The sequence below is a fragment of the Myotis myotis genome, unplaced genomic scaffold, assembly GCF_014108235.1.
Source record: "Myotis myotis isolate mMyoMyo1 unplaced genomic scaffold, mMyoMyo1.p scaffold_m19_p_2, whole genome shotgun sequence".
Classification (NCBI taxonomy): domain Eukaryota; kingdom Metazoa; phylum Chordata; class Mammalia; order Chiroptera; family Vespertilionidae; genus Myotis; species Myotis myotis.
Genome location: NW_023416324.1, coordinates 210,841,789 through 210,863,079, shown reverse-complemented (window position 1 = coordinate 210,863,079; position 21,291 = coordinate 210,841,789). Strand labels below are relative to the sequence as shown.

The following is a 21,291-nucleotide window of genomic DNA, read 5'->3' as shown; positions in this document are numbered from 1 at the left end:
CCTCTGCAGGGAGGTGATGGGAAGAAAGCCTGCCAGAGTGGACCCGTCCCGGCTTCTGTGGCCAGGCTGTGCCAGGCATGGGTCCACAAGGGCAGCCAGCCTGGGCACTTCTGGGCCCCTGGCAGCTGTCCGTTCCCTGGCCTTCAAGGAACTCCCCACTCTGGAAAGGAAGGCGCCAGCTCCCCAGAATGAACCCATCACCCCGACCCTGCAGATCCAGAAAGCTCACGGCCATGCCGGCATCTTGGCACCCACCGCCCCACCTCATGGGCAGCCCTTTCCCTTCACTTCTGCCACTTTCCGACATAGCCAACAGCTTTAAATGTACTCGGTGAAGGAAAATTAGCATAAATTCTATGTTAAAAGCTCTGACATCAAAATGCAGACTCAGAAATCAGAATTCCCTGATGGCCGCTGACCCTCCGCCTGCAGAGTTCTCCTCCTCCCCTCCCCCCTCCCCCAGCCCTTTCCCACCTGCCCGGCAGGGCCTGCCTGGCCTGTGCTCCCCCACCCACCCCCTGCTTCCTCAACAGCAGGACTGGGGCCATCCCTGGGAATGGCCAACGCCCGTCCAGCGGGACCGGCCCAATTCAGGGCATGGCCAGGGCTGTGCTGCCTGAGAGAGAAAGGCGCCTGTAGACCAAGGGGACCAGGGCCCTCGGAATGTCCCGGGATATAGTCTCGTCTAGGCAAACTGGGGCACAGGTGAGTCTGAGATTTTTAAACAAAGTTATTTCATCTTCAGCTTGAAATGGGTCTACTTCTCACACATTAAAGACAGCATTTTATATTATTTAGTATATTGACATTACTATCAAGTATTAACTAATACACTTTGCAAAGCAGATGGCTGCCCTGAGATCTCCTGCTCGGATCACCCTATCTGTGGACAAAAGGTCGTCTTCAGGGCCCAAGGGCAGGCTGACACCTTATCTCATTTCAGGATTCTAGAATAAAGGTTTATTGCTCCAAATTACCACCGACTGCAAAGTGCCCAATTGGCCAATCAATGACTTAGAACCTCAACAAGGCCCCATGCCCTCCCACACCCATTAGCGATTTCTGAGAATGCAAGATGCGAGTTATGTAAGTACATTTTCTGTTTGTTTGGGGCTGTGCAAGGTGACTAATGTGCCTGATTAAGCAGGAGTCACAGAAAAGCTGCCACTCGGGCCTTTCGGGGTGCCCTGGGCGTGGAAGCAGCAGCGACACCTCGCTCCCTGTCACGGAGACAGATCCATGCAGGCTCCTCCCCTCTCGTGGCTCAGCTATCCTAGGCTCCTTAATAAGGCCCCACTCTTTAAGGAATCCTCACTCACCTATTAAACTGGCAGGTGCTTATAAGGAGAGAGAGGGAAGTTCACACAGGCCCCGCGAGAGCCAGTGCAGAAATGACCTACGAGGACAGCAAGGCCACGGTGTCGGACACAGACACCACACTCAGCTCCTTACCGAGCCAGTGTTAGGTGCCTGCCATAGACCCGGCGTGGGGACCCTCCCTAGATATATGTCAACAGCCCAGACGTGGGAAGAGGACTATCTCCTGGCCCCCAAAGTGCCAACACCAAGGACACCAACCCTCATGAGCACCTCCACTGGCCAAGCACTTGTCACTGACCCCTCACAACAACAGGGAAGCATGACCCCACCGCCAGGGGACAGCCCGCAGAGGACCCTCGGAAGGAAGGTGTCACTGGGGCTGTCTAGGGATGCCCCACACATTCCACACGACTGTTAGGAGAGTGGGAAGGGAATGGGTTGATATGAAAGCCCAGCCAGGCCAGTTAGGGCCCGTGACGCTGGGGCCACCTCAAAGGCACCTGCTGCAGACACATCTGTCCGAGTGCCTGGTGCCCACCCGCCAGCCCTCAGAAAAGCATGTTCCCAGCAGCCCCTCTCACAACACCAGGCAGCAGTCATTAACGCCGGGTGAGGGAAAGGCCTCCCTAACCCCCCTACTCCTCCTGTTCCCCCAAAACCCAGCATTTCCGATTTTTCCTGGGCTGCTTCCTCCACCTAAAGGCTCTTCTGCCTGCACCCCACTGCTGACAGCAGGAAAGTCTGGTGCTCTATGAAGACTCGGGCCCCACCCCACGCTGGGTAAGCCTGGCCATGATTTAACCCTCTGAGCCTCAGCTCAGCGGGAGCTGGGGGCCACCACCGCCCACTCGGTCCCCCGCTTTGACCATCAGGGCAGCTCCTGCAGGCAGGGCCTCTGGCACACAGCGGGGCCGGTCACCACCTTCCCTTTCCTATCTGCAGTCAAGTTTGTGAGCTAAGGTTTCATCTGCACTGGCCCCCACGGGATCGCACACGCTGGTGAGAACTGTCATGTCCGTATGTGCAGGCAGCGCCACTGACCACAAGGAAACAGGACAGGACAGCTTCCATCCGCAGCTAAGACCTTGTTACGAGCGACACCTATTTAAGGGACAACTTGTAATTAGTGTGCAAAGTGAAAACAGCATTTCCCCACGGCCTCAGGCTGGCTCAGCCAGGAGAAGTGCCTGCTATGTAGACTGGCACAGGGAGCGGCCTTGTGTGTGGGCCACCCAGTGCCACTGACCTGTCACAGGTGAGAAAGATGAGGGTGCCAGGGGCAGGGCGGGACTGAAATGGGGTCCCTCCTCCTCAGGCCAGCAGGCAGGGGTCCTGGAAGTGCAGCAGATCAGCCAAGTGTCAGAGCACACAGGTGAGTCCCTTCGCCTGGCCCAACGTGAACCAGAGGACTCAGGCCAGTGTGGATGGAATCCTTCTCACTCATGCAGGATGAAGGGAAAGGGCCCCCCAAGAAGGTGAGCACCCCCATGTGGGGAAAAACCATGAAGAACCCAGCACACGAAGGCCTGCCAGAGACACATTCACAGACACACCAACCTGACAACGCACCTGACTACCAACTCCAGGTGGCTGGCATCTGCGTTTTAGTTCTGTTCTTCTTCATACTTTTGTTTTATAAACTTATCAGAAACAAAATAAGAAAGAGCAGCCCTCACAGGCCTCACGTCACTGGAACAGAATGAGCCCCATCAGAGCCCCGTGCCAGGACTGCACCTCCATCTCAGAGCACCCCACATCCCCTCTGCCAGCCCCTGCAACCAGCGAGGGGTACAGCCCAAAACTATGTCTCACATCGAGACGGCCAACCCCCGCCTGATCTCTCAGGCCATTTCCTAGGACATCCACTAAGACCAGATCCGCAAATCCACAATCTTTTGCCGGGGTGCGCAGAATTTAGAGCCAGGTTCCAGGATTTGGGGGTGTGACCTGCGTTCAGAGTCCACTCACACCAGCCATGACAAGACAAGGGGGTTCCAGACATCCTCAGGCTTAAGAGAGGCCTCCCTGCTCAAGCTCTCTTCCATGAGGACCACATCCTCGTCCACCCTTGTCCACCCTGCCTGAAGGTTCCCCTGAACCCCGAGTTCCCCTGCGCTCTCGCGGCACTCACCGCTCCCCCCCCCCACCCCGGCCCCACGGGAGGCCCTACCTTGACGTGGTAGTGCGCGTCCAGCAGGATGTTTGCGGGCTTGAGGTCCAGGTGCAGCAGCGGCGGGGACATGCAGTGCAGGAAGTTCATGCCCACCGCCGTCTCGTGGATGATGCGGAAGCGCAGGTCCCACGGCAGCGGCTCGGAGGCCAGCAGCTTCTCCAGGGAGCCCGTCTCCATGAACTCCATGACCAGGCCAACAGGGTCGCGGCAAATGCCATACACAGGCAGGATGTATCGGAACTTGGCCATCTCCATCTTCTTGGCTTCTTCCAAAAGCTCCAAGCGCTCCCTGCAAAAGGTCAACGGCGTGAGCAACGCACACTGGTCACCTGGCCACAACACAAAGCACCGCGGCCAAAGAGATAAGCCGGTCCACAGAGCTGACAAAATTACTAAAACACACCCAGTGGCTCACTTTAATGTGGCGCAATTGAATTCTGGGCTGCCCCTGATCTTCAGTCCCACAGCCATCCAAGCACACCGTTATTATCTGAAAAGCCACAGGCAGCACGGAGCCACATCCCGCTCAGGGACCAGGGGAGGAGGTGGATGCTGGGAATCCCTTCTGTTGGATGAGGGAGGAGAAGTTGAGGTCCCACTGAAAGTTGTAACAAATTATCCACATGAAGAATCTAACCCACCTTTTTTTTGTGAAGGCCAACAATTTAGGTGGCCCAGTTATACCTAAGTCCAACCCCAAAGTTAAATCAAGGGCACATTCGTCTAATGCAGGGGCTGCAGAATGCTGCCTGAGAACCACTTTTTGTCAACCATTTTTTAATCTATAGTAAAATATACATAATATACTCTGTGTCATTTTAACCATTCATATGTGTGCAATTCAAAGGCATTACATACAGTAGCAATGTTGTACAACTATCACCACTATCTACACGCAAAAGTTTTGCATTATCCCCAACAGAACTTCTGCACCCACTCCACGTAACACTTCCTCCCAGCACCCACCCCACCAACCACCTCCCTACTTCCTGGCTCTAGGAGTTGCCTCCTCTAGGGGCCTCACAGAAGTGGAATCATACAGTGTTTCAGTAACTGGGCCTGTTTCACTAATCACAATGCTTTCAGTTGAGGTCCATCTGTGTTGTGGCACATGCCAAACCTCCACTCGTTCCATCGCAGGAACACACCACATTGCGTTTATCCACTCACCTACTGATGGACACCTGTGTTGTTTCCACCTTTTGGCTATTGCAGGGATGGGGAGCATCAGGCCCGCGGGCCGTATGAGGCCTGCGAAATCATTTGGTCTGGCCCTGCCAAGGCATTGAGGGTGAGTTAATTAAATGTTTGACCAAACACAGCAGGCTTATTTTTAGGTTGGTAATTTTGTATGGCCTGGGAATGATGCTATAAATACCCACATGGCCCCTGGCAGGAGCAGGTTCCCTACCCCTGGGCCATAGTGACTAACGCTGCTGGGAATGCATGGTACACAGTATCTGTTCCAGGGCCTGCTTTCACTTGGGATATACATCTAGGAGTGAACTGTTGGGTCATGTGATAGTTCTATGTTTAGCCTTTTGAGAATCTGCCAAACAGTTGTCCACAGCCTGCCCGTCTTCCCGGAAGACAGTCTCACCCATTCCTGTGGCTGCGGCTGCATTCACACTCCAGGCAGAGATGAGTAGTTGCCACACAGACCCTCCGGCCTACACAGCCTGAAATATTTACTCTCTAGCCCTTCAAGAAGGTGTGCAACCCGGGTCTAAGGTCACTTCCTGGAGCAGCCTGTGGATTTGCAGACTAGATCCCAGGGCCTTGGTCGGTGTTAGCATTTAAGACTAAAGTCTCGGAGCGCATTCGGGAAAAAGGCCAAATCCTATGAGGACAGGGCTTGACCACGGGTGATGCAGGTTGGCGGTTCCCAAGCCCAGCTCCTGGAGAATGGGTTCTGGGTGGGAGCTGGGGAACCTGCCTTCCCGATATGCTCCTAAGGAAAAAGCCCAGAACCACAAGCCCAGACGTGCCACGTGGAGCTGGGAACACGCAGGCAACAGGCTGGGGCGGCCTCGAGGACCCCCCACCCCCAGAATGCAGACTGCGCCTAACCCAAAACCGGCTAGTTCCCACCACAGGGTCTTCCAGAGCTTGGATGCACCTGCGCGCCACCTGCACCCGCTCCCACTCCCTGGCCTACTACAGGGTCCTGGCGGAGAGTCCGTTTCCTATTGATCTGCCTCCCCTTTGGGACACAACACGCTCCCAGGCGTCCCCGACAGTTAGGAAAACACTGCCCAGGGAGGAGGCGGCCAGCAAGGAGGGGCCAGGATTACACTGTTTACCAAAGGCTGCAGCACCCAAGCTCAGCCTGCATTCAGCGCTCACTGGGGACACTCCCATTCAGGCCCCGGGGGCTCGGCAGGAGCTCAGCCCTCTGCCCACCCACCTGTCCAACCCACTGGGAGCCGAGCCCCATGTGAGTGCCCATGGGGACACGCCAAGGATCCCTGTGTGCAGACCAGTGACGCTCACCTAGGGACGACCTCGCCCCCGGGGGACAACGGGCACTCTCTGGAGACCTCTGGTTGTCAGAATGGGGGCTGCTCCTGGCATCCAGTGGGTGCAGGCCAGGGATGCTGCTCCACACCCTGCAAGGCACACGGCAGCCCCCAAGACACAGTGCCAACGGTGCCAAGTCTGAGAACCCCCGCAACAGACAAGTCAATGTGTTTTCGGCCAAATTTAAAATAAACCACTAGTCTGGAATCACCCACTTCAACACGCCCAGCATTTCCTTGAATTTTAATCCGGATCTAATTAAAAGTCACTGACAGACAAGTAATTACTGAGCACCTTCTCTGTATCAGAATTGATGACAAACAGAGCCCTTCCCTGCCTTCACCAGGTTCACCTTCCAGGGGAGAAGATGGGAAATCACACCAGACCAAGAAGCGTAGCTCAAAAGCGGAGGACTGTGGAGAGGAGGCGCAGGGGCCTAGGAGAGACGTTATAAAGGTGGCCCCTGAGCCGAGCGGGGAAGGGCAGCGAGGCTCATGGGGGACTCACAGAGGGGCGGAGACCTGCTCGAGGCCCAGGCCAGGGAGAATCCTTCAGACTCCATGACGGACTGGATGTGGAGGAGAGAGGCAGCAAGGGCCACCCTGATCTCCTGGGGTTCCCCATTTATGATGCAGCAGCCAAGGGGGGGAGGGGGGAGTGGTCAAGAGTTTGGTGTTGAACAGGCTCAGGAGGGAGGAAGACCCACTGGCCTTAGAAACAAGTGAAGCACGAATCGGGAGTGAGCCATGACATCACTACAAAACAGAACCAAGCGCAGCCTGACTTGCTTCCTTAGCGCTCTGCTCACAGACACAGCCAGTTCATGCAAAGCAAGACGTCCACAGAGGGCCCTGCCAGCTTTGTGGGGCCCCCGGGCAGGGCTGTGAGCTGCTCCCCGACTTTGGCAGGACCTCTGTAGGTTCCCTGCCTGGCCCAGGCCGGCCAGCCCCTCCCTGCAGCCTAGCACGGAGCCAGGCTTGGGGATGACACAGACACCAACCCTCACCCTGTGCCATCGGAAAGGGGAAGGGACTGGTGCGAAGGTCAAGCATCGTTAAAACGAAGCTGGTCACTTAAGAAGGAGGGAGAAAACGACACCCCTGGGCCGGCTCCTTCTCCTCGGGGAGGCCTGGTTTGTTATCTACACAACAGGCACGCCCTGCTGCGCAGATGGGGGTCAGCATGCGCTGCTACCCCTCTCCTCTCTGTTAAGATTCAGCTCTATGCCTGTCTGCTCCTATTTACCCGTGTGCCCTTCCTGGGGCGCCGCGCCCACAGCACTGGCATGCGACCCGCTGCAGGATGCGGAGACCCGCTTCCAGGGCAGGCGCGCGGGCCTGGAGCGCAGGTGTCTGCAGGCTGGCCCTGAAGAGGGCCATTCCCCACTATAACAGACATTCTTAAATGAGTCCTCTCTGCCAAACCTGACTGATAACCCCAATCATCCAAACGCTGAAGATCCTATGAAGCAAAAGCTCCCAGCCACGCTGCAAATAAAGATTTCTTCCATTTGCCCAAAGGGCTTAACACATAAAACCCGGGTGACTTCTGATCGCTGAGCTCATTAACACATCACTCCTCCCCTCCCACCTCGAGTTCAGCCAGTTCGTGGCTCTTGCCCCAGCCCGGGGCCCTTCCACCAAACAGAGACCCCGTTTCCCTCAGTTTCAAAAACTCAAATAAAAAGAGCCACTGCTGGTTTGCCCCAGAAAGCTGATCAGAGCTCGGACGTTCTCAGGGAGCCCGTCTCCTCTTTGGAATCAGGGCACAAATGACACGGGACACTTCTGCAGAGAAACCAGGTCTCCTGGAAACGAAGTCAGTTTCCAGGCACAGACCACCTTCCCGGGGCAGCCTCACAGCAGAGGAAGGGGAGCCTGGGAACGCCCAGCAGCAGGTTCATGGGGACTCGGAGGCCGGCCAGGTGGCACAGGCCTGGGAGTGGGGTTGGCCAGCACCCCCTAAAGCAGCGGTTCTCAACCTGTGGGTCGCGACCCCTTTGGCGGTCGAACGACCCTTTTAAAGGGGTCGCCTAAGACCATCCTGCATATCAGATATTTACATTACAATTCATAACAGTAGCAACATTGCAGTTATGAAGTAGCAACGAAAATAATTTTATGGTTGGGTCACAACATGAGGAACTGTATTTAAAGGGCCAGAAGGTTGAGAACCACTGCCCTAACGGGTCAGCACACAAAAAAGTTCACCTGTTTTATTTCAGCAACTACCAACCCAAAGGGGCCCAGGCTCTAGGACTTTCTTCAGTTGCTCCTGGGACACCCCACCCCTGCTGGGAAGCCCCAAGGGCCACCACCAGCCCTTCCCGCATCGGATCCGGTGTCTAAGCGACATTTGCAATTCAATAAGCCTGAAAGGGGCCCTGGGGAGCCGCAGGAAAAGACGGAAAAAGTGACCCTCCAACGGAAAGAAACCGCCAATTGTTTCCTGTCGAGGGCAATTATTTTTTTAAACACTTTTCCTCAAAGCATTGCTTCGGGTTTATGTGGACAACATTGACCGTAGCAATATTGTTATTATTACTATTATTTTAGGACCCCAAGAGATTTTTCAGAACAGTCCCTAAACCCCAATGCTGGTGGGGCCGAGGAGTGCTCCAACCTTCACGGTGCCAAGTCTCGGTCAGGGCCACCCCATTCTTCACTGTTGGGAGTGAAGTTCTGCGCCACCCAAATCCACTGACATCAGTCTCACTTAAAACCCCCCAAATACTGTGCTGCGCTAAACGTGTAGCTACAGTTAGGCACAGCTCAGTAGGCTGGCGTCATATTTCTCTCCCGTAATCATTTCAAAACATCTCCTCCTTTGGGGAAGGATTGCAACTTCCATTTCCCAGCAGGAATGGGGAAAGGGTCCCACCCCATCGTCCCCCCTGGTCCTGGATGGAAAATCTCTGGGTATTAACAGGACCCGGTTGAGCTTCAACTGGTTAAAGATCCTTTCTCAACAGCAATTACATTAATTCCATTTTTCTCTCTCATTTAGAGCTAGTCAAAGCGTATCCCACCACCACCACCAATCCCAAGAAGGGAATTGGGTGGAGAGAAATAGCAGTAATATCAGGCGGATCATTTCTAAGATACTGGCTGGAGAAGCCTCCGTGCTCAGGGATCCCCAAGACCAAAGGCCTCCTGCGGCTTTCCTCCCTTCCTGGAAACGTTTACTCTGGAAAAGGGGAAGGGGCGGCCCCGGGTCCTACACAGGCGGAGAAGCAGTAAAGGCTCTGGGAAGACGGGCCAGGATGGGGGAGGTGAAAAGTGTTTCCCTAACAAAGCGCTCCTCCGAGGGGGAAATCTGGAACCAGGTTTGGGAAAAGACAGCGGGAAAATGGTGTAATCACTCGTTAGCGGATGCTCCCAGCACAGCTTTCTCGCCTCGCACCAACCCAATTACTTTCCCAGGGAGCCTGCCAGGGTTCCCACACTGCTATTTTTAAAACTGACAAGAAACGGGCTTGTCGGATTGTCAGCCCTGTACTTACAGACCCGGGGGTTGCTCGGGCTCGTCCTGACGAGCCGGTGCCCATGGAGCATTAGCTGCTGGGCCGGTGCCCAGCCAGGCGCTCACTTACTCAGGGCTTCCTCTTAGCCTCAGGGCTGGGCTGGAGGAAGGGGGCCCCTGGAGTCACCAGTTCTGGCCTAATGGTAACACCCCCATCCCCAGACTCCACCCAGGCCCCCCTAAAGACGGTCAGCCATAAGGAGCAGGAAACACGGATCAAGGATGCGCCACCTGCCACCTGCCCCCGCCCCCCCCCCTAGAGGGGTCTCTGGGTCTGGGCAGCCCCCACCTTCCTCTAATGAAGTGCAGGCTCACAGGGCTGGGGCCACCTGCTGCTCTGTGGAGCCCAGGGCGCTGCAGGGGACCAGGCCCTGCTGTGCTAAGGGGTGGCATGAAGGCTGCAGCCAGGAGACCCCCACCTGCCTGGAGGTACAAGCAGCCAATGAAAACCGGCCTGGCCCACACCTGTACCTGTGGCAGGTCCTGATGGAACAAATGGAGGGGGAAGGAAAGGCCCAGAGCTAGGAGAGGTCGTCAAGAAGACCAGGGCTCCTGACTGACTCCAGTAAGGCCTCTACCTTCACTTTTAAGATTGGCTGGGCAGAAGCTGGAAACGACTTGTCTTGGAGTTACCCCAGACAAGCTGTAATGTCCCTTGTTTATTAAACCTGGCCCTGCCCCATCTGCAGTGGTCTACCTTTTTCCTCCAGTCTCTCCCTGCCCTCCACGTACGGGGCCAATTTTAGATTGTACATGGGAAGCTCCTGAGGGGGCTGCAACCCAGCACCCAGGCTCCCTTGGCAGGAGTGAGAGGTGCTGCCCTTCAAACAGGCGAGTAAAGACTTAGCCCAGAGGAATACAGGGCTGGGGCTGCACCCAGGAAAATCCTATTTCCTACTAGGGAAGAGCTTGCAAATAGCAGGGTGGGGATGGGAGGCAGCTCATTGAAAAGGCAATGAGGCCCGGCGGTGTGGCTCAATAGCTGAGCGTGGACCTGTGAACCAGGAGGTCAGGGTTCTACTCCCGTGAGAGCACATGCCCCGGTTGGGGGTTCAATCCCCGCATGCGGGTGGGGGGCATGCAGCAGGTAGCCGATCAATGATTCTCTCTCATCATTGATGTTCTATCGCTCTCTCCTCCCTTCCTCTCTGAAATCAACAAAAATATATTTTTAAAATAAAGGCAATAAGGTCTTAGGACTGAAGGGTTGAGGGTTCAATTCCTGGTCAAGGGCATGTACCTCGATTGCAGGCTCAATCTTTGGCCACGATCGGGGTACGAGTGGAAGGCAAACAATCCATGTGTCTCTCTTTACACATCGATGTTTCTCTCTGTCTCTCTCCCTTCCACTCTCTCTAAAAATTAAAGGGAAAATATCCTAAGGTGAGGATTAACAAAAAACAAACAAACAAATAAATAAATATTTTTAAAAGGCAATGAGGACAACCTGCCAATCATAAGTAAACAATCTGAAGGTCTAGCTCAGGGGTGGGGCATGTCTGGCCTGTGGGCCTCGTATCATTTGGTCTGGCCCTGACAAGGCATTAGGGGTGAGATAATTAAATGTTTGACCAAATGTAGCAGGCTAATCAGGCTAATTTTTAAGTTGATAATTTTGTATGGCTCTGGGATGATGTTATAAATATCCAAATGGCCCTTGGCAGGAGAAAGGTCCCCACCCTTGGAGCTGCACTGCAGCACGAGAGACACAAACGCCGAGGAGAAGCTCAAGCTGAATCCAGTAAATTCAGCCAGAATTTTCTTGGCCAAGAGCAAGGGTTTGAGCATCTCCTCAATTGGAGAGCTCAACCTCTGCTACAAAGACAGAGCTGCAGACTGCTCAGTGCAGCCGATGAATGCTTCCTGCCGGGCGATGCTGACCTGGACATGCCACCACCTGCCTGGTTAGGGCAGGGCAGGAAAGGCTTCCAGTTAAAGGACAAAACACTTTTCAGGCAGGCTATGCGAGATCCTAGGTGACCCGCCTCAAGCGGAGAAACCCCACCTCCCGCAGGGCCACCCAAGACACAAGGGCCAGTCGCTGGAAATAACAGATTCTAGGATGCAGGCTGACTCATCTGCCTGGGGACCCACCGGCTTGTTTACTTTCCTCTTCCAATACAAGAAGCCGGTGGTAAAACCTTCGCTGATGAATGAAACACTTCCACCAGAAGACGCCATCAGACAAATGCCCCCAAGCCCGTACAAACACCCTGAGGGAGCAGAGAGGGTCTTGGCTCTCACATCTAACCATTGGCTGGTATTCAAAGTGGGGTTTGCATTTCATCAAAATAACCACAGCGCCCCTCCCGGCCTGAGCAGTTCCCAGGACTGCAGCCCAGCGAGGGGGAAAGAGCGTGCACAGCCTCACAAGCCTCTGACCACCCCCCCGCCCAGTTAGATATTTTTATGTCACCCCTCTACTGAAGTTTCCAGAAAACACTGCGTTAGCGGTGTTCAGCAAAAGGCCACCAATCTACTGTATTATCTCCTAGGCCAGGATGAAAACACAACGTCTTTCATCTTGCACTGGGCCCTGGGGAAGCACACACACTACAGTCTTTCTATGTCCCTTAGTCCTGTGACACAGTCACCTGGAACCTCACCACCATCCTAAGGTGAAAAGTGGCCCCATCACCCAGTAAGCGGAGGATCAGAAGCCAGGCCTCTGAGCCGGCAAAGGCGAGGCGGGGGTTGAAAGGAGCTGCTTTTCTGCGTCGGCTGGGTCCCGGGCTTACTGTCTAAGGGGGAACTCCACACACAATACAAACACAACTTCCACAGAGAATGCAAACTTCACCGCAGCAAAAGGACCTACTGCGCGCACCGGCAACACAAGGTTAAGTCATTTATTTAAATGGACGCAGTGGAAGCCTGCGTATAAATTATTAAAATGCACACGCAAGTGGAGAAGAAAAAAAAACAAAACAAACGAGCTGCTTCTCAAGACCCTCCTCCTCCCACCCCTACGCCCCCAAATTCTGCAGACCGCAACGACACAGCAAATGTAACTGGGGCGGGATGTGAGGGCGATCTGGCTGCGACATCTGTCACCCCATTGATCGCCAGGGTTGATTCGGCTGATCTGGCTGGCTAGGCGGGTGTCCCCCTCCTCCCTCACCGATCCATGTGCGTCCCTCCCGAAGCTGCGCGCTCGGTCGAAGAGGACGACCTTCCCCCCCGAGGAGAGGACCGGTCTTCGGTCAAGGGTATACGAGTAGCTGCGCTCCCCTGCTAGAACCTCCAAATGTAACTGGGGCGGCCGCACCGCCAGGCCCAAAAGTGCCCAGGCGCCCAGGAAGCCCGGCTCCGCCAAGGACCCAGCCAAGCCGGTGCTTCCGACCGAAATAATTACCGACTTACACCAATTTGTGCTCCAACGTAAATTAGTACGTGAGTCAAACGGAGTCTAACTCACTCACAAAGCCCAGATCCCCACACGGCAATTTTGCTAAGCCGGGCGCAGACCGCAGCGCCAGGCGTTCCGGGAGGGCCGGACGCGCCGCCGAGGGACGCGGGTCCCGGCGCAAGTGGCGCTCCCGACCCTAAAAATCCGGCGCTTCGCGGGACGCCAGGTAGCACCACCGGGCACTTCACGCCGTTTCGGGCAAACGCGGGCCCAGGAGGTCGCTCCCAGCAGCCGCAGCTCGGGGACCGGCGCGCGTAACTAGACCGGAGCTCCCCAAACCTGCCCACTCTGGGCAGGCAAACCGCGCGGACACCGCGGGGCGTTACGCCTTCGCCCGGCGCTCGGTTTTCCCATCCGAGGCTGCTCCGTCAGCGACGCAGGTGGAGAGAAGGGGACCCCTGGAACCCAAGCACCCCCACCCCAGTCCGGCCCCGGCGCCCGCCCCGGCGCCGCGGCGCCCCCGCCTGGGCCGCTGACCTGTCGTCGACGTGCAGACTCGGCGAGCACTTGATGGCGAGCCACGTCTTCCAGTGGACGTGGCGCACCTTGTACACCTGCCCGAAGCCGCCCGAGCCGACCTTCTCCCAGCCCGCGAACTCGCCCGCGTCGAAGGTGCGCAGCAGCCCCAGGGCCCAAGGGCTCTCGCTGTCGCCCTCCATCGCTCGCCTCTCGCCTCCAAGCTGAGCCGCCCCAGCCGCGGCCGCTGCCCAGGTGCTCAGGTGCGTGCCCCGCCCCTGACGTCACTTCCGCCGCGCGCCCCGCCCTCGCCGGCCCCGCCCCTGCAGCCGGGCCCCGCAGACCCACCGCGGGACGTGGGCAAAGGCCGGGCGCGCAGAGACGGTCACTTTTTAGATCCTTCAGGCAGAGGTGGGAAATAACTCAGTTGCCGTGTTTCCCCCCCGTGCTATCACTTCGCAAAACTGCAAAAAAGGGGGAAAAGTATATTATAACCAAGATATTGACTTTGATACAACCCACCGATCTTAATAAAATTTCCCCAAATTTCCCCGTCCTCCTTTGTGTGTATTAACTTCTATTCAATGTTAGCGCCTGCGTAGTAGGTTCGTGTCTTTACAAAGAACATTCCATCAGGCAAGGACCCCCGGTGGTCCCTTTATAACCGAACTCCCAAGCCCTAGCTCTCACTAATCTTTCCTCTATCTCTAAAAGTGTGATATTTTAAAATATGTTGCGTTTGCACACCGAAGTCATCTAGTGAGGGATCTTGGGGAATTGGCTTTTTCCACTCAGCAGAATTCGTGGGGAATCATATGTTGCTTTTTTTTTTTTTTTTACGCCGGAGTTTCCACTTTGGAAGTAACTTTTTTTTTAATTACCCCATTAGCAAATCTAATGTTCCAAAGACAACAGGAGTTCCCCATCCTTTCCTAGAAAACGGTGTCTTTTTTACGTACAACAAATCGCTTGAGAAGGAAAGATGTTTTTCCACCTTTGGTGGTGGGGGGAGGGGGTGGATCTCAGCCTGAATATACCCCACTCTTGAAAAGATATCTGGGTCAGAGGTCGAGAAGTGTGATTGCAAACTTTCACAGCTAAAAACCACTCATTCCTGTAGGACTGTAGGGTGAGCAAAGGCTTATTTATTCTTAGCCAACAGAGATGAATAATGAGGGCAGGATGGGGCGGTAAAAGAGGGAGCATTCTAATGATATTGACTGTATTTTTGCGTTAATCACCTGAAAAGCAGAGGTTGATCGTAGCCCTACCTTCCACGGGGCACATGATCATCTTATTTCACAGCCAATAATGGAGCCCCATTTCTGCTCTGTACACAGCCGGACCTCCCCACCCCCACGGGGCTTCCCTTTGGAGAGTACTCATTGGTGGGAACAGGGCAGGGCTTGTTTCAGGAAGAACAGGCTGCCACATCCTTTTCCGCATAATCAGGGCATCAAAATGGATCTCCTTGAGACTGTAGTGCCCGATGGTTACTTCAAGCTTGTTTGTAGCACATGGGACCAACATTTAAACCAACATTTTAAAAATCATCGGGATTTTGAGTATATAAAAATAACTTGACAGTAAACGTCATTATTTCGGTGGGGGGAAATGAATTGACTAGAAAATGAGTCATTTGAGCTGTTTCCTGGACTCAGCTCCGGGCACTTTTCTCTAGACTCCCTGTAGACTCCACAGTCTCAGAAGCATAGGTGACTAACAGTGCACTCCAGCCTCGTAATAAGACACACCAATTCCATTTATTTAACCATCTGCCTGCTTCACTTGACAACTATTTATGAATTATGTGTTGTAGGCTCAGCATTGGGCTCCGAGGCCAGGGAACCAGATATACATACCCAGGCCTCCAGAGCCAGCCCCCAGCTGCAATCGGAGAGGGGACAAAGGTCACCGGACAAAGATCACGGTCAGGGCTGGGTGGACTGGCCAGGCCCCTCCCTCCTCCAGACTTGGCCATGATCCTCACCGGGACCACTCAGCCCACTGTGAAGGTCAGTTTTCTAATCTCTCAGAGGAAAAGGAAGTCCTTGCAGGGACTGTGAAGACAAACAGGGTTCTAAACCCTCTGGGATTATAGCAGAGTCCATGTTATTTATGCTAATGGTTAATGGTCTTTGCAGGTAAGGTGTATTTTCCAAGTATAAAAGTAACTTCCAGTGGTAATATGTTAATGACTATTTTAGCATTATTTATTTTATAATTCCAGAGGTTAAATTTTCATGGTTACTCCATGGCCATCTAAGAAACCCCAAGGGAGAGATAGAAGATGTCTGCCCATTGTTGACAGAGAACACTTGGTGTTAAGTTAATTTATGAGATTAAAGTGTCAAAAGAGAAGAAAAGATTTAGTCTTGTTTTGTTGTGCAAATATTTAACATAATAAAAGCATAGCAAGAAGCAGTGACACACTAGGTGAAAAGATTTAAAATGAACACAGCAAATAACTTTGTTGGAATAATTTAAAAGACACAAAATATCAAGATCTGTCATTTTTGAAGTGAAGATGTTTTATTATTTGTAACCTTTTAAAAAAATAAACCTTAACAGCAGTTTATGTATGAGATTATGCACATACAAATTACAATTTAAAGCTTTCAATGTTAGCTTTAAAATACAATAAATCTTATCAGAATACTAAATAAAACAAACTGGATATTAAATTGAACTTTCCATCTTAATAAGCTGTAGCAATTTTCTTTTTTTTTAAAGATATATTTTATTGATTTTTTACAGACAGGAAGGGAGAGGGATAGAGAGTTAGAAACATCGATCAGCTGCCTCCTGCACACCCCCTACTGGGGATGTGCCCGCAACCAAGGTACATGCCCTTGACTGGAATCGAACTTGGGGCCCTTCAGTCCACAGGCCGACACTCTATCCACTGAGCCAAAGCAGCTAGGCTGTAGCAATTTTCTTAATAAACAAAGAAACTTATACATAATTTTGTAAACATTCATATTCTCTGAAATAATTGAGCTCACTAGTGTTAATGGAAACCTTTAATCAAAGCATAATTTCACTTTTAATACATTTTAGGTAAAAACAAAAGTTGACCCAGTTAAAGAAAAACATTCGGTGAATAATAGTGCCAGTTTTGAATCTCGGGTGAGGGAGGTGGCCATCGTGAGGATGAATGAATGCGACCACGTCTGACAAGTGCAGTGTGGACGGTGCAAGGTAGTTGGACAGATGGGGACACCAAAGGGGCTCGAGGCCAGGTGGGTTGGGGCCAGACGCTCAGAGAGACAGCTACCCCGCGGGGTGCGCGGGCGAGGAGGGGAGGCCCGGCAGGGGGAAATGCCAGCCCCGGGGCTTCTGCGGGCATTTTCCCTAAAAACTTCTAAATCCGCTTCCTCCGGCCTCGCGCCCTGGGACAGCGCATGGCGATGGGCGCTGTGTTGTCCGAGCCTCCGGGCGTGGCGGCTGCGAGCGGACCGCCCCTTTCCACGCAGCGTCTAGCACCGCGCGCTGGCCCTGTGAGCCCCGCGAGGCGGGAGCAGCCCCTACGCCCCGCGTGGGGACCCGACCGACCCCGCAGGCCACGGAGAAGGCAGGAGCGAGGACCCTCCTGGAGGAGGTCCCCTGAAATGGGGGGCCTGGGGTCCCCGCTCAGGATGGCGTGGGCTCCGAGGAGACAGCGCGCTTTGCGTGCACCGGGCATAATAGTGCGGGTTATCTGTCACTTGTGGTGGGTGTGCTGCTGGTGAAGTGGAAACCCATCTGTCCTCTTCAGGGTTCCCGGGGCAGCGCGTCCCCCACACAGCCCTCTGGGCGGATGGTCACGTAGGTCCTGCAACCAGTCCAGGACCGACCGACTTTCCGGGCCTGTACTAACGCCCGTGCTCCAGGTCCTCCCGTGGATCGGCCCGCCGGACTGCGCGGTGGAGGCCCGCCTGCTCAGGCCCCGCCCCCTCCTCAGGCCCCGCCCCCTCCTCGGGCCACGCCCCTCAGGCCACGCCCATCACCAGCCTCGCCCCTTCCTGCCCTCTGCTCCTCCAGGTCCAGCCCTCTCCTCGAAGGACTGCTCCTGCTGCAACTCGCTAGGCTGCTTTTGAGAAATTCCTGCATGATTTGAATATTATTTGCTCAAAGGACATGTCTTGTTCAGTGCTGCGAGTCTACACTCATTAATTCTGAAAAAAGTGACTTGGGAGAACAGGGCACCTGGAGCCTGGTCCCTGGCAGGGATTTCCAGAAACACCCCTGGTATTGGGGGAGCAAGGATGTGGGGTGGGGGTGGGGGGTTGGAAGGACTGGTTCCACCTTCTGCTTTTCTCAAGCAAATATTTAACACAAGCCTCCCTTTTCACTGTCACTTCTCGGGCCCCAGTGGCCCCCTGTCTGCGCGCCCCCCCCCCCCCCGGGTGTCTCCTGTAAGGTCATTTGCTCCCTGCCCTGGAGACGCACGTCTGGAAGCTCGGGTCTCGGGCAGCGTGGCACTGAGCAGAGCTTGCTGAATTACGTTTACAATATCGCTGCACAGGAGCATTCAGCGGTGCTTGCCGAGGGGTACTCAGCTCTACAGGTCCTCTGCCCCTGTCTGCATGCCCTGGTCTGTGAGTGTTTAATCCAAGCCCCCTGCTCCCTCCTGCTGCTTTCCTCTCTGCCCCTGGGTGATCTTGTCCAGGCCACTGCCTCAGTTTCCGTCTACTCAACAAAGACTCCACATTTATATCTCCAGGCCTGATCTCTCCTCCGAGCACCAGACCCCAAAATTCAACATGGATGTCTCAACGACCCCTTAGCATGTTTGAGAGGAGCCTATACTTTTTACCCCCAAACTAGTTCTTTCCAGAGACACCCCATCTTTGTGCATAAGCCATCTTCTATTCTGAAGGCCAGGAACCCCAAAGCATCTGCAGTATCTCATAAACACTCCATCCCATGAGATCCAGTCTACAGCCAACAGCCCCACCCAGACCTGGACAAGAGGCGGGCCTGCCCTGGCCACTCTCCAAAGGGCTCCAGTCTAGTCCTACCCAGCCACACAGGGCCCAGAGGTGCTCACTGTCCTGGATCAAGCTCTAGGTACCTGTGACCTTGGGATTCCCAGCCCAACTTCCAACCCCTCGATGGGTTCGTCATCCAGTGACCCCACTGCTGGGGTGAGTATCCCAAGGCCCAAGGTGTGGCCAGAGGAAGCCGTTTGCAGGGGACCTGGGTGGAGCTGCCGCATGGAGCTGGGATGCCCACCAGTGGACCTGGAGTCAGAGAATTCCAGTTGGAATCTGGCTCCCAAGTTGTTGTGAGGTTGTGTATGTCAAAACAGGAGGACAGAATGCATTTTATTTAACACTAGAGGCTCAGTGCATGAAATTCATGCACTGGCAGGGTCCCTAATAGCTGCTGGCTGCAGGCTGGGTACTCCCTCCCTTTCCCAGCCACCTGCCACCACCGCTGGTTGGGGCCTCCCTCACTTCCCCCGGCTGGCCTCACCCCCTGGTCGAATGCCCAGGCGACCTCCCAAACAAGGGGACAATTTGCACACTATGCTTTTATTATATAAAAACTTGATTTAGAACTTTCAACCATTTAGACATGTGGCACGTTCGCCTCAATTTGTACCCTTCCCTGGCAGAAATGTCACCGGTCTGGTCACCAAGACACTAGCTCTTCCCTCCTTGGAATCGCTCTCTGGATTCCATCTCACATGCCTGCCCCTGGCCTAAGTCACAGTCATTTCCAGCCTGGTTCAAACACAGATCTGACCGCATTCAGGATGAAATGGGCCTGTCTCTCAACCTTCATCCCCTCGTCTCTGCTGCTGTAGGTTTCCGGGCTGCCCCTCCCCACTCTGCTTCCCCCAGGTCCTCTGACTCAGGCTCCCCAGGGCCTTTGCACAAGCTGTCTTGTCTGACTGGAAAGTTTAGCTGATGATTGGCTTCCACTCAGCCCATCTCTCTGTCTCCCCCCTGAAGTCTCAGACTCAGTCAAATTCCTCTGTTACAGGCCCAGGAGCATGTGCTTGTTGTATCATTATGTTCATTGGGGGGCTGCTGATTAATACCTGGCTCCTCCACTCTGGGCCCGATGGGGGCAGAGGTGCTTGTATGACCCCACCCCACCCACCTGTCCAGCTTCATCACTGACCACCCCCACCCCTTCCCTGTTCCAGCCACACTGGCCTTTTGGTTCTTCCAAAACCCAAGCATATTCCTTCTCAGACCCTCTGCACGTGCGGCTCTTCCTCCTGGGACACTGGCCCTACTCCTCTGCAGGTCCCAGCCGTCTTTCCCTCTTTCTGTTCAATGTCACTGCCTCACCTTGGCTTCCCAGGTGACTTGTCTAAAGCAGCACCGATCCACTCCACCTCCATGCCACCCCCTCTCTGCTGACACCTGAAAACACTCGTGGTTCAGTTACTCCAGGGAGAGGCCTGCTTGCGTTGCCTCCAGAGCGCTCCCGTGGCGCCTGGGTGGTACAGCAAGTGATCCCTAAGTGGTTTCCAAACGCCCCCTCCCACACAGGGCACCCTTGGTGTGTCAGAAATCTTCCCGCAGGTCCCTAGGCCCAAAGGAATGCCCAACAGTTTCCTTTATTGAGTTAGTTAGGATTAAACAACTTAAAAAGTGTTTACGGGAAAGCAGTCAGCACTTCCTCAAAAAGTTAAGCATAGCATTACCATACTGGAGGCCCGATGCACGAAATTCGTGCAAGAGTAGGCCTTCTTTCCCCTGGCCGCTGGCACCGGCTTCCCTCTGGCACCCAGGACCCGGGCTTCCCTCGCAGCCCCGGCTTCATCTAGAAGGTCGTTTGGTCTAATTAGCATATTATGCTTTTATTGTTATAGACTAGAGGCCGATGCTCTATCCACTGACCCAAACTATCTAAGGCCTGGTGTATTTTTTTACAGAACATCTGGGGAAGATCTGACCACTTGAAGTGCCCACTGGGAACAGCTGGCTAGCCTCCCTGGCCGGGAGGTGAGTGGTGGTGATGGCAGACCCCCACCCCCGGGCTCTGGAGTGACGCAGCTACAAAACACAGAACGCCAGGACTGACAGCAGCGGCCAGAAGCCGGGAGAGGCAGGCAGGGCTCTCCCCTGGAGCCTCAAGAGGGAGCACAGCCCTGCCCACACCTGGATCTCACACTTCCGGCCTCTAGAGTCGTGGGACATTACATTTTTGTTGGTTTAAGCCACCCAGTTAGTGGCACTTGGCTGCGGCAGCCCCGGGAAACTAGTATACCCACCTGGACCAATCACCGTCACGGTGACGAGGACCCTTATTTTATCCAAAAGCAGGAGACCGGCTTTCTCGGTGTCCGCTCGGCCCACGGGCCTGCTGCCTGCAGCTGACCCATTTGCTCATGTGGGGTCTGTGTTGGTTAACTGCACGTGTCACCTCCCGCCTGACGGCCTTCCCACTGAAACGCTGGCCTCGGGGTCTCTGGTTTGACTTGTCAGCCTCCAAAGCCACATGAGTGAATTCCTTACAATAAACAAACAAATAAGCACACGCACATCCTATTGTTCCGTTTCTCTGGAGAGCCCTGTCTCATTCAGGGCCTTAACGGCTCCCTGCTTCACCTTAACCCTGTTCTAAAGCAGCCAGTCGTTTTATTGGCAAAACTGGTAGACTTGCCTTTTTGCAGGCTGTCCTGTAGTTTATATTACGTTTTGTTTTCTTTTTAAAAAGCCATTTCTAAGCCACTACAATGAAGGCTGATGCTGCTATTCAAGGTCAGTGAATGCACAGTTAGGGCAGGAGTCTTCCCCTGTCTGGACAGGTCCTCTGACAACAACAAGTAGAGAAATGAGGTTTTCTCTCTCTGCAGCTGAACGGGCTGAATTAAAATGATCTTAAAACAAGGCGTGTGAAGGTCGGTGGGGTGCGTGTGGAGGGCTCAGCTTTCACCGCTTCCTCT

General features: G+C 54.3%; 1 protein-coding gene and 1 long non-coding RNA gene across 5 annotated transcripts in view; one reads left to right on the top strand and one right to left on the bottom strand.

The window, feature by feature from the left end:
- Positions 1–13,645, bottom strand: part of RIPK4 (receptor interacting serine/threonine kinase 4) — a 25,589-nt gene extending 11,944 nt beyond the window's left edge. The window contains exons 1-3 of one of the 4 annotated variants that reach the window (XM_036347206.1): positions 13,422–13,561; positions 3,897–4,091; positions 3,491–3,782 (exon numbers count right to left, since the gene is read on the bottom strand). In XM_036347206.1, the coding sequence (XP_036203099.1) occupies positions 3,491–3,748 (258 nt within the window). In that variant the 5' untranslated portion in view covers positions 3,749–3,782; positions 3,897–4,091; positions 13,422–13,561. Of the gene's footprint in view, positions 1–3,490; positions 3,783–3,896; positions 4,092–13,421 lie in introns of all 4 variants that reach the window. The other 3 variants (XM_036347205.1, XM_036347204.1, XM_036347203.1) reach the window with 3 other exon arrangements.
- On the top strand, positions 13,532–21,291 carry LOC118675064. Its single transcript, XR_004973801.1, has 3 exons — positions 13,532–13,663; positions 15,220–15,415; positions 20,278–21,291. It is a non-coding gene; the product is annotated as an uncharacterized LOC118675064 (long non-coding RNA).